The sequence below is a fragment of the Mustela putorius genome, unplaced genomic scaffold (genome assembly GCF_011764305.1).
Source record: "Mustela putorius furo isolate JIRA1106 unplaced genomic scaffold, ASM1176430v1.1 tig00003942_pilon_pilon_pilon, whole genome shotgun sequence".
NCBI lineage: Eukaryota > Metazoa > Chordata > Mammalia > Carnivora > Mustelidae > Mustela > Mustela putorius.
Genome location: NW_025422087.1, coordinates 17,978,762 through 17,996,387, shown reverse-complemented (window position 1 = coordinate 17,996,387; position 17,626 = coordinate 17,978,762). Strand labels below are relative to the sequence as shown.

General features: G+C 35.5%; 1 protein-coding gene across 3 annotated transcripts in view; it reads left to right on the top strand.

The window, feature by feature from the left end:
• Positions 1-17,626, top strand: part of COP1 (COP1 E3 ubiquitin ligase) — a 247,250-nt gene that overhangs the window by 51,312 nt on the left and 178,312 nt on the right. For all 3 annotated transcript variants that reach the window (XR_006603576.1, XM_045069660.1, XM_045069659.1), the window contains exons 7-8: positions 11,133-11,192; positions 12,952-13,028. Coding sequence is in view for 2 of the 3 variants with exons in the window: in XM_045069660.1 (XP_044925595.1) it covers positions 11,133-11,192; positions 12,952-13,028 (137 nt within the window). In the remaining variant the exon portion in view is untranslated. The remainder of the gene's footprint in view (positions 1-11,132; positions 11,193-12,951; positions 13,029-17,626) is intronic.

The window sequence follows — 17,626 nt, the reverse complement described above, 5'->3', positions numbered from 1 at the left end:
TGAATATACCCCAGTTTTGTGGTTGTTGGACTTTTGGGTTCTTCTCAGTTTTGGCCTATTCACAAACAGTGCTGCTATCTTGTGTATGTACCCAGGTGTATGTATGCATATGTAGCAATGGTATGTGTGTAGGAGTGGGATTGATGAGTCATAGGACACATCTTTAGTATATAACAAACTGTTTTCCTGAGTAGCTGTAGTAGTTACTCTTCTTACAGGTGTTGTATTCTTGCCATTACTTGGTATCACAATAGACTTTCTTAGTTTAGCTACTCTTGAGAGTATGTATTGCTGTTTCTTTGTGGTTTTAATTTGCATTTCCCTAATGACTAATGAGGTTGAACATGCTATGTTTTTTGTTTGCCATTTGGATTTTTTTGTGTATGTATAAAGTACTTGTTTAAAGCTTTTTGCATCTTTTCTACTTAGTTGATTTTCTTAAGAGTGTTGTTTATATAGTCTAGATAAAAATTCTTTTTCCTCTATCTATATCTTCAGCAAATATTTTCTTCATCTAATTGGGATATTTCATTATCTTAATGATATCCTTGACCAACGAAGTTTCTGTTTTTAGTAGAGTTAAATATATTGGTCTTTTCTGTTATAATTAGTGCCTTTTGTGTTAGGTAAGGAATTTCCTACTTGAGGTCATGGAGACATTTTGCCATATTAAGTACTTGAAGCTTTATTTTTTTTAATCTTTCACATTAAGATTATAATCTGCTATACACAATTTATTATTGTGTATAATGTGAGAGATAGGCAGCTTTTCAGATGGATATCTGGTTGTCCAAGCATCCTTAATTAAAAAGCCCATCGTTTTCCTATTGCTCTCAAGCACCATCTTTATCATGCATAATGTGTCCGTATATGTGAGGGTCCATTTCTAGGCTCTTTTTTCTGCTTCACTGGTGTATTTGTCTATCTTTTTGGCAAAACTACATTGTATTAAATATTAGAACTTGAAGTTCTTCTTTAGCAAATTCTTGCTATGTATGGTTCTTGTTCCTGTATAAATTTTAGAACCACCTAGTACATTTTCATGGTAAACCTGCTGTGATTTTTATTGATTCCATAAATCAATTTGGGAGAGCATATCTGTATATAATATTGAGTATTCTGACCCATGAATGTGGTATTTCTCTGTTTATAAATAGGTCCTAAGAATGTCTTTCAAAATTTTGATATTTTTCAGGGTATTATTCTTACATATCTTTGTTTTAGATTTGTTCTTAGGTCTTCATCATTTTTTTAATACTATTATAAACAGTGTGTCTTCGATTTCAGTTTCTTACTGTTTGTTGCTGGTATACAGAAATACCGTTGATTTTTATAAGATAATTATTTTGTATCCAGCACCCTTGTTAAATTCTCATTAATTCTGGTTATTTGTAGATTCTTTTATGTCTTCTGTATACACACCGTCATCTGCAAATAATAACAGTTTAGTTTCTTTCTTTATGATCCTTATATCTTTTATTTATTTTTCTTGTCTTACTCTGCTGGCTAGGACTTCCGGTACAATGATGAATAGAAGTGGTGATAGCGGGGCATCCTAGTCTTGGTGCTGATCTCAAAGTGAAAGCTTTCGACGTGTCACCATTAGGTATGATGTTTTCTGGAGGTTTTTTTGTAGGTACTTTTTATCTTTCAAGGAAGTAAGTTTCTATTCCCAGTTTCCTAAGAGGACATTTTTCCTTTTAATCATGAGTGGGGATTGCGTATTTTTCAAAATTTTTGTGCATCTGAGGTGATACTTTTTAAAAAATTCTGTTAATGTGAGTAATTACATTGATTTAATATTAAAAGGTAAATCAGCATTACACCTAGGGTGACCAACCATCCTGATTTGCCCAGGCATATTCTAGTTTTATCACTGAACACTTTGCATTCTAGGAAACCCCACCAGGATGGTTGTTTGCACTACTTGTATTTCTTGTGTAAACCAAACTTGGCCATGGTGTTTACCTCTATATTGTTTGGTTTTCTAATACTTGGCTTAGGATTTTGCATCTATTTTCATTAGTGACGTGCTGTAAGTTTTTTCTTATACTGATCTTTTCCAGCGTTGCTATAAAGATTGTTAAAATGATTTGGGGGGGTTGTACCCTCTTTCTATTTTTTGGAAGGATTTATATAGTCTAGGAAGGGTATCTTTGCTGAATGTTTAAAGATTTTACTGAAGAATCTCTTTGGATTTGTTTGCTTGCAGAAAGGTTTAAACTATTGATTCACTTACTGCAGCACTTATGTGCTTATTCAGTTATTCTAGAACAAAATAACTGTTACACAACAGTTGTGCTTATTCAGTTTTTGTTAAAAATATCACCTGTGACATGTTATACTTTTTCTAGGAGTTGTCTATTTCATCTAAATTTTCCTCATCTTATTGGCATATTGGTTTTGATATTAATTTTTTTAAAGATTTTATTTATTTATTTGACAGATAGAGCTCACAAGTAGAGAGGCAGGCAGAGAGAGAGAGAGGGAAGCAGGCTCCCCGCTGAGCAGAGAGCCCGATGTGGGGCTCGATCCCAGGACCCTGAGACCATGACTTGAGCCAAAGGCAGAGGCTTTATCCCACTGAGCCACCCAGGTGCCCCAATATTAATTATTTAATATTAAGTTTTTACTGATATTTTTCATTCCTGACTCTCCTTACTACTGCTTTGTCTTTTCCTCTTTTTTTCTTGATCAGGTCTTGCCAGGGATGTATCAGTTTCAATCAGAACCAACTATTGTCATTGTTTATCGTCTCTGTTTTTAAATTTTTTTCCATTTTACTAATTTATGCTCCTTACAATTTCTAATGTTCTACTTTGGTTTTATTTTATTGTTCCTTTCCTAATTTGTTAATTTGGATATACATATTATTATGCGCATTTTTTTCCTAATACAAGGATTTAAGGCCTTTGCATCTAATGATTTTAGTATGGTATTCTGTTTGTTATTCCTTAGTTTAAAAGAATTTCTAATTTTCATTATAGTTCCTTCTTAGGCCTGTAGGTTAATTAGATGTAAACTTACTACTTGGACATCGGGATTTTCTTGTAGTCTTTCTGTTGTTGATTTCTGTTTTAATTTTGTTGTCAGAAAATACTCTGCTTTTTTCCTTTGAATATATTTGCACTGTAACTTGGTGGTTAGTTAAATTTTGAAATATTTGTGTTGAAAAAGAATGTGTTTTCTACAGTTGTGTGCTGCCATATAAAATTTTTAAATGTATCATGAAAATTGTCTGCATTTTTACTGGGTTTTGTTTCCTTGTTAGGTGAATTACTGAATAATTATATTTGAGGTGAGTTTCTTCTAGACAGCAGAAAATTTTTTTATTCACTCTGCCAGATTCAGCCCTAATATTTTACATTTAATGTAATAATTTAATGTGATAATTATTACATTTAATATAAATATTATGGCTTGAGCCTACCATTTTATTATTTGTTTCATGTTTATTTTCTATTTTTTGTTTGTTTGTTTGTTTTTTTATGGGTTACTTGAATGTTTTTTAGAATTTCATTTTTACTTATTTATAGCGGTTTTGAGTACATTTCTTTATAGATTTTTGGGGGTTACTGTAGATATTACATTATATTTATAACTTCTCACAGTATTGTTGACTTCTACTTACATTTGCTTTTAAATAAGCCATCTCATTGTGTCACCTGTAGTCCAGTTTTTTCCTTTCTTCCTTCCTTTCTTTTGGTCTTGCTTTTTTTGTGCTTTCTTTTCAACTTAAAAAAAAGTTATGCTCGGAGGACTGAATAAAGCTTATAATTAAGGCTGCCTGACATTACAGAATTTAGGTGTTCTAAATATGTCTATGTTTATGAGGTAGTGGTATGGTAAGACTTTTTAGTTTGTACTTCATATGGCTAAATGAGCTTGGCTTTTGGTAGTAACTCGTAGAATGAATGTATCTGTATATGTATGTATGTGTATATATATTTAAAGACTTCTTTTTTTTTTTAACAGAAGTTTTCAGTTCATATCAAAAGTGAGAAGAGGGTACAGAGATTTCCCATGTACTCCTTGCCCTCACATGTGCAAAACCTCCACCATTATCAGCATCCCTCATGAGAGGATTACACTGTTATAACTCATGAACCCACATGATAATAATCACCCAAAGTCTGTAGTTTACTTTGGGATTCACTCTTGTACACGTACACTTTTGTACATTTTGTGGGTTTGGAGAACTGTTTAATGACATGTATTCATCATTATAGTGTCATATAGAGTATTCTCAATGCCCTTAAATTCTTCTGTGCTCCACCTTTTCATTCTGTTCCCTATCTCCAAGCCCTGGCAGTCACTGATTCTTACTGTTTCTTTGGTTTTGCCTTTTCCAGAATATCGTAGGATTGGGAATTATACAGTATGTAACCTTTCACATTGGCTTTTTTCACTTAATAATATGCATTTAAGTTTCATCCATGTCTTCTTAAGTTTTTAGAGCCCATTTCTTTTTAGCACTAAATAATATTCCATTGTCTGGATGTAATACTGTTTACCCTTTTCCTACTGAAGGGCACCTGGGTTGCTTCCAAGTTAGTAATTATGAATAAAGCTCCTATACATATGGTTTAGTATAGACACACGTTTTCAGCTCCTTTAGGTATATACCGAGGAGTATAATTACTGAGTCATATGCTAAAATTATGTTTACTTTTAAAAGAAATTGCAAAGTTGTCTTCCAAAGTGGTTGTTCTGTTTTTCTTTCCTGCCAGGAATAAGTGAGAGTTCCTGTGGCTGCACATTCTTGTCAAATTGGGTGTTGTCATTGTTCTGGATTTTGGATTCTTTAATAGATATACAGGGGTATCTCATTATTGTTTTCATATATATGTTAAATTTTGCTACTCTCTTTTTTTAACTCATTTTTCTGAAAGTATACCAGTATTCTTTTGTTCAGATTTGAATATGTCAGATGATTGAAATAGTCTTGGTGGCTACAATTTATCCTAATTATATAGGATTATATTTAAAAAATTTTTAAAAATATTTTATTTATTTATTTGAAAGAGTGCATGCATTTGAGAGAGAGCAGAGTGGGGGGAGAGGCAGAGGGAGAGGAGGAAGCTGATTGCCCACCGAACAGGGAGCCCTAACATAAGCCCAATCCCAGGACCCTGGGGTTACGACTTGAACTGAAGGCAGACGCTTAACTGACTGAGCCACTCAGGCATCCCTAATTGTATTAGCTTTTAAAAAACAAAATTCACACACTAAGTTTAATACTTTAGCATATTTTTCTCAAATCATGAGCACAGGTCAGATAAATACGTATCAGTGATACCTGTGTGCAGCAAAGTAAATGTCAATAAAAGCGGGCTTCTTATTTTCAAATTCTTTTACATTTTAGTTTTCTGTAATTCTGAAACTTCACTTTTTTTTCTTTTCTTTTCTTTTTTTTTTAAATTTAGAGAGAGATTGAGTGTGTATGCAAGCAGGGAAAGGGGCAAAGGGTGAGGGAGAGAGAATCTTAAGCAGGCTCCATGCTGAGTATACAGCATGATGCCGGGCTCAGTCTCTGATCGTGAGATCATGACCTGAGCCAAAATCAAGAGTCGGATGCTCAATTGGCAGAGCCATTCAGGCGCCGCTGAAACTTTACCTTTTAAATTTGAATGTTTTTAAAATTTTCTCTTGGGTTTTGGCACATCATGCTGTGTTGAGAATGGCCTTGCTATTAATATAGGCTAAGGGTTGAGCTTCAAGCATTTCTCCATCATATGTGTTTATTATTATTTTTAGTAACCCCCAAACTCCTGAGGATATGGTCTAGGGTGGTTTTGGTTATTATTCCCAAGTAATGATCAGTATTCATTCAGATACTGATAGTTCATCTTTGTAGACTTTCTTCGTATATCCAAAACATTTTTGGACTCCGATTCATGCTTTTATTCTAGATGCTGCTGCTCGCAGTTATGAAACATGTTTGAAGGGTGAATTTAGATTAATTCTTCTTTCCACTTCCTTTAAATTGTTCGCCTTTGTCTTTCTTCTCTTTTATAGTACTATCATGTCTTGCATTGGTGCCTGAAATGACTTGCTTCCCTTATATTCATCACTCTGCTCTTACACTTCTGGCCACCAGATGTGTGAGTGATTTTTAAAAAATGTATTTATTCAATTTATTTATTTGATGGATAGAGATCACAAGTAGGCAGAGAGGCAGGCAGAGAGAGGGGGGAAGCAGGCTCCCCGCTGAGCAGAGAGCCCGATGCGGGGCTCAATCCCAGGACCCTGAGACCATGACCTGAGCCAAAGGCAGAGGCCCAACCCTCTGAACCACCCAGGCGCCCCTGTGTGAGTGATTTTTGCACTAAGCCATTCTTTAGTTCTGTGTGGACACCAAGTGAGTGTCCCCCAGTTCAGTTCAATTCTGATACTTTTCTACCTGGTGTTTGCCTCAGAGTCCACAGTTTAATGGCTCAGTCTTACAAGGCTGATGCCACTTCAGATCCTAAGTGCAAGTCCACCTTGTCACCTGTGCTTTGGACTGACTATAAATTGGAGGTTCCTATGACCTCCTCTTTGGGTTTGATAATTTGCTAGAATGGCTTACCAAACTCAGGAAAACACTTACTTGCTGGGATTCCACTTCATTATAAAAGAATATACAGCTCAGGAACGGCTAGATGGAAGAGATGCACAGAGCAAGGTATATGAGAAGGGATGTAGAACTTCCATGCACTGTCAAGGTGTGCTACCCTCTCAGCACCTCCATGTGTTCACCAACCTGTATGGTTGGTTCCCTTGGTAACCAGCCCTCATTTGGGGTTCTGCAGGAGCCCTTAGCCACCAGGCATGTCATTAAGTGGACGGAAACTTAACATCAAGGGTTTTAGGAGCTGTGGACAGGAGCTGAATGAAAACCAATTATATATTTTTTATTATAAATCACAGTTATCACAGTGCCCTAATACTTAGCTAAGCACCCTTAGAATCTCATTAAATACAAATACCTCAGATTTAATATGTGCTAAGTGATTTCCATTTCTCTAAATTTTAACAAATGTTTTTTTTGTCTTGATACTTTTCCAGACTTTTTTACATAGGTACATTGCGTCATCTTATGTTCTCTATCTTAGGGCATCTTTTATATCTTACTAGTTTTATCCTTTGTTTTTTAGATCTTATAGTATTTTTATTTTTATATTCCCTGGATTTTTGATCATCAATAAAATTATTTTCAAAAAAATAAGTTTACCTCATGTAAAGCAACATCCATATATAATAGTAGATGTGTTGTCCAGCATAAGCTTTGGGGGTACTGAGAGGGTGGGGCATTATCCTCAGAGAATAGGGCATTAGAGTTTACTATTTTGGGATTTCAGGTGATATTGGAAATTTTTCTCTGGTGTTTCAAGCTCAAAACTGGAATGAAATTATTAATATGATCTTAATTATGTATTATGTATCACACCAGTGATATTGGCTATCTCTGGATGTTGATATTATAAATGTTGATTTTATCTTTCCTTTAAATGTATTTTTAAAATACTCTAAGCATTTGTTTAAATAAGGATTTGAAGAATGGAGCATTTCAAGGTAATTGATGAAAAAGGTTAATTGGTGATCATGGGATGCTTTTCTGAGTTAGAGATTAGGATCGCTGGTGTTGAAAATATGCATGAACCGAAAGGCAAAAGACAAGGGGTGTCAGTGATGGTAGGAAATGACTGGGATGGCTAAGATCAGGAGAGTGATTTCACTGCTTGGATTGAGCCAGATCAGAGTGGTTTGGAGTGGAAGATTAATTTTTGGAAATCGACATGAGCTGTGAGAGTATTTATCAGTTGATCAGTTTTTATTTGAAAGAGTTCAGAGACAGACTGTGTGTTTGAGGGAGAGCAAGGTTTTGGTTAAAGTGGGAATATGGTGTGAAAAATTTTAGGGTGCAGAATAGTTTATTAAGCTGGATGGATGTAAGAGTTGAAAGCATTTGACAATGCTAATTACTTTTTTTACACTCTCCCCCAATTTGTCCACGGTTTCTATAATAGTATGCTGTGTTGTCTTTTGGTTTTGTGGCTACCATTTTGTACTTCTTGATAGTTAATGGAGTACTGCTCTTTCTTTCTTTGCCCATCTCTTAAAACATTGGTGTTCTCCCTACCATCTTGCTTTTTATTTATTTGTTTATTTATTTCTCATTTCTGCCGACTGTACTGGTGACATTGGATGATTTAATTATCATAGCTTTAGATTTATTATTCTTCTTTCTCATAGCTTATAATCTTTAGTGTATTATTTTTTATCCTGTTTATTCTCTTTCCTCATGGTTTTCCCTAGCAAAATTCTGTAAGTCCTTCAAGGCTAATTTACTTTCATTTCATTTACTTCACTTACCCAGTTGCCTCTCTCCTCTTCCCTCGTTTTCCATCTAGGTTAGAAGCAGTCTTACCTGAAATTCTGTGTGCATACCACCATCATAATATTTACTATGATATTTCAGTTGTTGGCTTACTTGTTAGTTCTCTTCCCTGGACTAAGTTCCATGAGGGCAAGGGCTATAGTTTTCTTTCTTTCTTTTTTTAAATTAACATATAATGTATTATTTGTTTCAGAGGTATAGGTCCGTGATTCATCAGTCTTACACAATTCATAGCACTGGATATAGCACATACCCTCCCCCATGTCCATCACCCAGCCACCCTATCTCTCCCACTCCCCTTCCCTCCAGCAACCCTCAGTTTCCTGAGAATAAGAGTTTCTTATGGTTTGTCTTCCTCTCTGGTTTCATCTTATTTCATTTTTCCCTCTCTTCCCCTGTGACCCTCTGTCTTGTTCCTGAAATACCTCATATCAATGAGATCGTATGATAATTGTCTTTCCCTGATTGACTTATTTAGCTTAACATACTACCCTCTAGTTCCATCCACATTGTTTCAAATGGCAAGATTTTTTTTTTTTTAAAGATTTTATTTATTTATTTGACAGAGAGAAATCACAAGTAGATGGAGAGGCAGGCAGAGAGAGAGAGAGGGAAGCAGGCTCTCCGCTGAGCAGAGAGCCCGATGCGGGACTCGATCCCAGGACTCTGAGATCATGACCTGAGCCGAAGGCAGCGGCTTAACCCACTGAGCCACCCAGGCGCCCCGCAAGATTTTTTTTTAAATGGTTGCATAATATTTCATTTTGTGTGTGTGTGTCTGTCTTCTTTATCCATTCATCTGGACATCTGGGCTCTTTCCATAGATTGGCTAGTGGACATTGCTGCTATAAACATTGGGGTGCACATGCCCCTAGGACTATAGTTTTCTAAATCCTGTCCTTCTCACTGCTTAGTAAAATGCTTATTAGCACTGGTAAATATGCATTAAGAAGTTACCAATTGTATTACCAATTATGTATGGATTGTCATAGAAGAGAAGGTGCTAATGTTAATAAACCTTAAAAGTCTGTTTACCCATTCTGGTTATGAAAGAAATGAAAAGTTAAATAATGAGGTACTGTTTTCAAGAAGTACTATAGCATAATGAGTAACAGCAGGAATTTTGGAGCAGAGGGACTGCCATAATTTGAATACCATTTCTGCCACTTAGATGCTATATGATCTTGGTCAATTCACCTAACCTTTCTGTGCTTTTCATTTTCCTAATGTGTCATAGTACCTATGTCACATCTTATGATAAATACTACACAAGTATTCATAATTGTTATTTTACACTTTAAAAATTGGTTCAATGTATTTGGTTTAGATTAAGACAGCCACTTATAGATACTGGTGATAGAAATTTAAATTTGTGTAGTGTTTCTGGGAAGCCATTTCATATAGTGAAGCTTTCCTAACTCTATTTTTGGTTGAATAACTCCATTAAAAAAAATTTATTTGTTTTTAAGATTTTATTTATTTATTTGACGGAGAGATCACAAGTAGGCAGAGAGGCAGGCAGAGAAAGGAGGAAGCAGGCTTCCTGCTAAGCAGAGAGCCCCATTTGGGGCTCGATTCCAGGAACCTGGGATCATGACCTGGGCCGAAGGCAGAGACTTTAACCCACTGAGCCACCCAGGTGTCTCGAATAACTTCATTTTTAATAATCTTTTAATAAAAATTGAAATGCAGCCTATGTTCCAGAATTACTCAGGCAACAACTTAAATCTCTAGTAAGATGATAATGGTTAAATACATTGTTGAGGGGCACCTGGGTGGCTTGTGGGTTGTCTCTGCCTTCAGCTTGGGTCATGATTTCAGGGTCCTGGGATGGAACCCCACATTGGGATCTTTGCTCAGTAGGGAGCCTGCTTTCCTCTCTCTCTCTCTGCCTGCCTCTCTGCCTATTTGTGATCTCTGTCAAATAAATAAATAAAACCTAAAAATAAATAAATAAATAAATAAATAGCATGTTTAAAATAGATTGTTGAATATGATTCAGCAATTAAAATGTTTGCATTTTAGTGTCGTAGGAAAATGTTATGATGCACATAGATAAGATATCAAAGACAAAGCATTATCTTATTTTTTTAAGATTTTATTTATTTGACAGAGAGAGCAAGCTTGCTTGAAGGATATTGTGTGCACAAGCAGGGAGAGGGTTAAAGGGAGGGTGAGAAGCAGACTCCCCGCTGTGTAGGGAGCCTGATATGGGGATATGGGCTTGATCCCGGGATCTTAGGATCATGACCTGAGTGGAAGGCAGATGCTTAACTGACTGAGCCACCCAGGTGCCCCAGATGAAGCATTATCTTAAACATGTCTTAAAAAATGCTCAAGAGACAAATGTTAAGATGTTAACTTGTGATTGCTTTTGGCTAGTGGGATTTAACCTCTGTGAAACTAATTTCTATTTTAAAATGGAGTTAATAGCTGACATGCTGACATTAATTGCTACCAAATGAGGTAATTGGAAAGTCGTTGTATGTTTCCTATTTTTATTAAGTCACAGTGTCAGTTTTGTTGATCATTTTTATCTGAATAATGAATAAAGTCATTAAGTTTCTCTGTATTTCTTAACATAGACCTTGCAGCTCTTTTTGTCTAGAGTTTTTCATCCCTGCAGTCTGTTGTTACTGTCCAATTTTCTAGAAATTATTTTCCAGGTGTAAAGTTATTTTATGATCACGGTGATGCCAGTGTGATTTGGTTTAAGCTTTTTATCCCCCCCTCTCTATTTTGTCTGCAGCAATTGGAACAGATCCAGAAGGAGCTGAGTGTTTTGGAAGAGGATATTAAAAGAGTGGAAGTAAGAAATCAGGAATTTCTCACATCTCTAGCAATTTTCAGTTTCATGAAATTGTCACTTTCCCTTTGAATTACTGCATTGAATTTATGGGATTTGTTTCCACTATATAAAATGTAACAGATGTTACTTAAATTTTAATTCAGAGTGCATTTCTGTAGAAAAAGCGTTCTAAACACTTTATGATAAAATGTATTCTAAATTTGTTTTCACTGCTTTATTGCCATAATTATTCTTGGGTAGATTGAAAAAAATCATTTAATTTTCTTGGTATGGTATCATAGTAACTTAAAACTAACACCCACAAAACCCTCGATTATCATTAAAATTACAATGTCACAATTCTTTTACTAAGTAATTAATTTTTTATGTATCTACTGTGCTAAGGTTAATTCAAAAAGAGTTATGAAAACATGTGAATAATCCAGGCATTTATAGTATAATATAATTTACTTATGGAAATCAATAGGAAGATCTCTTGGAGGCTCATAGGCTATTATGTTGTGATATTCTGAGCTTCATTTAAATTTAGTGTGTGTTTTAAACTGTTCACATGTTGTAACGTTCTTTTGCTGATATGTAGACATGTAAAATGATCTTAAGTTTAATATTTTGTGGAAATTCATTATCCCATGTGGCATTCTTAACTTGTTACTACTATGCTTATGTCCCATGTTGGCTGTGTTACTGAACTGAGCTTGGATTAAACAGACGTAATTCTACCTGATTACGTATCTTTAGTGGCATTTTAAAATTTCTGCTTTCCCATTGATCAGAAAAGCACATAAAAAAGGCCAGGTTGTTGGTTTGATTCAGAGGTGCATAATTTATGCAATAATAGTTGATTAAGAGACTTCTCCCTTTGAGGTAGTGCGTTAGACTTTAAGTCATTATTTTATTTTATTTAAAGATTTTATTTATTTATTTGACAGAGATCACAGGTAGGCTGAGAGGCAGGCAGAGAGAGAGGAGGAAGCAGGGTCCCTGCTGAGCAGAGAGCCCTAAGTCATTATTTTAAAATGGTAATAATATATGAATCAGGATGACTGTTACTTAATGCTTTCAGAGGATTTTTTTTTTTTTTTAAAGATTTTATTTATTTATTTGACAGAGATCACAGGTAGGGAGAGAGGCTGGCAGAGAGAGAGAGAGAGAGAGAGAGAGAGACAGAGACAGAGACAGAGACAGAGACGCAGGCTCGCCGCTGAACAGAGAGCCCGATGCGGGACTCCATCCCAGGACCCTGAGATCATGACCTGAGCTGAAGGCAGCGGCTCAACCTACCGAGCCACCCAGGCGCCCCTCAGAGGATGTTTTTAAAGTAAACACATACCCTGTTTGTCTGGACTTCTGAGAGCTGAACCTAATGCTTCACGTACCATACTCTCATAGTTATCTTAATATTTATCAATGGGTTCTCTCTTGGATTAATGATTAGCTTATTGTACAATATAGTACATCTCATTTGAAATATTTACATTTGTCTTTTTCTGCATTTGGTGGCTTCCTTAGTGATGAACAATATTTATTAAAGAGTTTCTAGTTCTTTAAGAATGTGTACCATAGAAAAAGTTGTCTTTAAACTTTTAGATATCTTGCTTTTGTGCTCTGAGGAGAGGAAGCCTTGAGAAATAGGGATGTTGAGAAAAATGTGACTGATAAAAATCTAGAATTGGAAGGGAATGTAATATATCTCACTTATCTGACTTTACATATCTTCTGTTTGGAGTGTCCACTATAACTCAAATAATTGTGTTTTCAGGAAATGAGCGGCTTGTACTCTCCTGTCAGTGAGGATAGCACAGTACCTCAATTTGAAGCACCTTCTCCATCACACAGGTACAAAGCTTCAAACTTGTAATTACTTAGGATTTATGTTGCAAAATGCACATATGGTACTAGTCCTTAGGGAATTTTTCCATGTAATATACAAAACCCCTGAGAAATTGCTTTTGGTCATGGTCTAGAAATGAGATTCAGATGGCCCATCTGTTTCCTTAATGCTTTGAATTTTCATGCCATTACAGCAGAATATTGTAATACTGTGAATTCACTGTTGGATTAAAAGTTTGGTGAATTTCTTGAAATAATAGTAGCTTTAAATATCTTGTGAGTTAAAAGCAAATGACCTTAAAAGTCTATAATTTGAGAAGATGAAAAATGGTAGGTAATATTAGGGAGAAATTTGATAAAGTAAAACCTTGGGCTTTTCCCTTAAAAACTTGGGTATTTTCTTCATTACTCTGTGCTCTTAATTTGTGTTTTCTTCTATATGCTCTGTTAGAACAGGGATTGTATTTGTCTTGCCTGTTATTGTTTCCTTGGGTTTTAGAGTAGCAGTCATGACTGGCCTTGTTCATTAAGTATTTGTGAAGTACAGTAAATGTCCATGGTTCTTTTAGCTCTGAAGTTCTAGTTCATGAAATATATTCTACCTAAAATTGGAATTTGAACTTTCTGCTTGAAGTGTTCAAAGTAAGAGCAGTTTTACATGTTTTTATCTTGTTAATCCATTTAGGATAATGGCTCAGTGGACTTTTTTCAAACAACTAGTTTTAGAATAAGATGTGAATTCTTAGGCAGTTCAGTGCCACTACAAGTGATTACAGTAGCCTTCAAAACCTGTGTCAGTTTAGGAAGACTGTGGTGGATCTAGCTTGGTATGATCTGTGGAGAGAGGGGCACAGGGGACCTTCTAGTTAATGAAGATTCCTGGGTATTTGATATTTTCCTCATTAACCATTTACGGAGAATCTTTGTGAGTTCTAGTGGATTCTAGAGTCATATTAGCCGTGTAATTCAACTTTTTTCCTTTATATTTTGTTTTCTTTAAAACACTTGGGAATGACTCAGTCTGTGGGATATTGTTACCTTTAAGTTAATGCTCACTTTCTGAAATACATGGAATATTTGTCAGTGGAATCCTATGTGAGTGTATGCAGGTAAGCAAAAATTGTCATCTCACAAAATATTCACTGACAGTTCCCATTGTCCTCTCCCTTGTTTAATGGTAGCATTTCATTCTGTTTGTCCACGTTTTTGTTATTCAGTCTCTCACTGGTGGGTTTTAGTAACATGTGACAATACAGTATTATATTAATTTAACTGGCTCTATTTATTGAATGACTCTGATATGGGCTAGGCACTATTGTATTTGTTGGAATATAGCTGGCATAGTCCCTGCCCTTAATGGAGCTTACCTTTTAGGAGGTGTCTATCTGAGGCTTGGGGAGATAAATATATGATGTAGTAGTAGTAGTATAAAGTATGTAAGTAGTACATTAAGAAGAAAAATTAAACATATTAGGGGTTTGCTAAAAAGATCAGGGCATATTAGGACTGGAAATAGTATGTAGTTCTAGTCAGTTTGCATACTCAGGCTTCTCTGGGAGTTAACATTTAAGCTGACTGATGAATGAAGTGTAAATATTATAGAAAGTCAGGGCCCCCAGGATCCATAGTCAGTTGATTGTCCCACTGTTGGGTTCTGCTCAGGTTGTAATCTCAGGGTCATTATTAGAGTGAGCCCCTAGTCAGACTGCCCTGAGGGCAGAGTCGGTTTAAGACTCTTTCTCCCTCTCTTTCTGCCCCATTTCCCCAAAACTAAATAAATCTTTAAAAAAGAAAAATCATGGGAGAGTTTTGAGCAGGATCTGATTTAGATTTTAAAATGTTTATTGGGCTACCCATGTGGGGGATAGAGAAGAGACTGTATCCCAACCCTCTGCCGCTGGAAGGGTAGTAAAAGTTAGGAAGCAAGTAGAGTCTAGAAGAGAGGAGATCATGTCTTAGATTAGGATTTTATTGAAGGAAGAGATGAGAAATGGTTGATTATAAAATAAAATAAGCAGGGGTATCTGAGTGGCTCAATTGGTTAAGGGTCTGCCTTTGGCTCAGGTCATAATCCCAGGGTCCTGAGATCAAGTCTGTCATTGGGCTCTCTGCTCAGTGGGTGCTCTGCCTGCTCTCTCCCTCTTTCTCTCTCTGTCAAATGAATTCTTTCTTTTTTTTTTTTTAAAGTAACAGATCTTACAAAAGATTCAGGATTTCATAAAGTCTATGAAAACTTTGTCAGAGAACTGCTAAAATCCTACGCAAAGCTGTTGTCAGATAAGGTTCTGGCTGAGTTAACTTGGTAGTTGAAGAAATGAAAACAGGCAAACATAGGACTTAAAAAGTATTTTGATATTTTCGTGGAACAAGTAATTTGAATATCAAGGTTTGAGAGAGACACTTGGGAAAAACGATGTAGCCCTAAAAGACTCTTAGGAAATGACCCTTAAGATTAAGATGTGAAATTAAACATGTTATGTTATACTATCAATATTTTATTTTTCTTTATTTTTAAGAAATAGTATGTAGTTCCAGTCATAGTAACTTTGTTCCCCCATAATTATTAACTTGATTATTTAAATGTAAGACAGTTTTGCTTTTTGTTATTGCAGTTATTCTGTAATGAGGACCTCTTTATATGTCTGGTCATTGAATTCCTTAAGTAGATTCTAAGTTAATGATTAGATTACGTATTTAAATGAGAAGAAAAACAAAAGACGTAACTGTTTTCTCTAACTCTACTCTCCCTAGGATTCTATCTTCTGTATACCATGATTAGTTCTAATTTTCATATAGTATGTATTCTCTTCCTGCTGTTTAGACCCTCACATGGAATCTAGCAATGGCTTTTTAACTATCCTCTTGCAGTGTATTGCCAGAAATCTGATCATGTTTCTTTCCTGCTTAAAAACCTTCAGTGGCTTTCCACTGCATGTAAGTTGGTTTAGATTCAGCTCTTTTGCATGGCCTTCCGTATCTTTTTATGTGCTTTGGAATTAAATTTAACTCCTGAAACAGGATGTTAAAATACCTTTACTTATACCTTGTCCCTTTTGCCTGGAGATTTCTGGATTCATCTCTTACATAGTTCTCCCTTCCCAAAGTGGCCCTCCCCTCCCCCCATTGCCCAAGAATCCAACCAAGGGTAAATTCTTCTCTGTTCTTTTTTGATAGACCATTTCCCTAAAGACTGAAGGGGAGAAACGAAGGAGGCGATAGAATTAAACACTTAAAACAAAATATATTTATTTTGTTCACTGTAATTCTATGACTTTAGTTTTTCTTAACTCCTTAATTTTTATATGAGCATTTATACAGATTAGGATTTAAATTTGCTTTTTTTTTTTAAAGATCTTATTTATTTATTTGACAGAGATCACAAGTAGGCAAAGAGGCAGTCGGAGAGAGAAGGGGAAGCAGGCTCCCCGCTGAGTAGAGAACCCGAGGTGGAGCTCGATCCCAGGACCCCCGGGATCATGGCCTGAGCTGAAGGGAGAGGCTTTAACCCACTGAGCCACTCAGGCACCCCTAAAATATATTTTTGATTAGAAGTATATATAACCTTGAATTTTATTTAATTTTTATTATTTTGTTAGCTTTTGACTGAAGCATGACCTTTAGTATACTTAATAATTAAACTTATGCAATCTTTAAAAAACAACAGAACAAAAGCTGTTAGCCAGGCTTCATTAGAGTGTGGTTGAGGGGGAGGGAGTTGGTGTGTGATTTTTTCTTCATAAAATCAGTTGAATTTTTTTTTTTTTAACACTTTGAAACCTTCATCCATTACAGATTTCTCTTATCAGAATTAATTTAAGATTGCTGTTTTCAGGGCTTTTTTCATTCTGCTTTAGATTATGAGGGAGGAAGTCTCCACAATTCATAGTGAGCTGCAGTTTGTACTTTGGTGTTGCATAACTATATGTGTCAAATTATGAGTTAGAGAATAGTAGGCAAGCAGGTCTTTTTTACTTTTTGCCAAATGGGATTGGTCCTTTTATCTGGTAGTATCAGCATATCTATCTTAATATACTCTTTCAGAGGATTATTAATATATGATATAAATATATTATTAATATGCACAGAGGAGATTGCCTGGGTGGCTCAGTGGGTTAAGCCGCTGCCTTCAGCTCGGGTCATGATCTCAGGGTCCTGGGATCGAGTCCCGCATCAGGCTCTCTGCTCAGCGGGGAGCCTGCTTCCTCCTCTCTCTCTCTCTGCCTGCCTCTCTGCCTACTTGTGATCTCTTTCTATCAAATAAATAAATAAAATCTTTTAAAAAAAATATGCACAGAGGATATTAATTTTTAACTTTAACTCAAAGTATTAAAATGAAACATTTGTTCAGATTTCTTATTGATAAAGATAGAGATGATTTTTAGGTTAAAACATTCTTGGACCAAAAAATCTAATATCTAAAATTTAGATTTTAAATCTTTCTTAAAGCCATGATCAGTAATTATGCTTGTAAATTTTTAAATGCTTCTCATTCATGTGTTTTCTGTCTTAGAAATGATTGTGTTAAAATTCTTTGTCTTTAAGCAAGTATTTCAGAGTCATCAATTTTTAGTCTCTCGCTTTTGTGTTTTCAGAACTTTAAATAA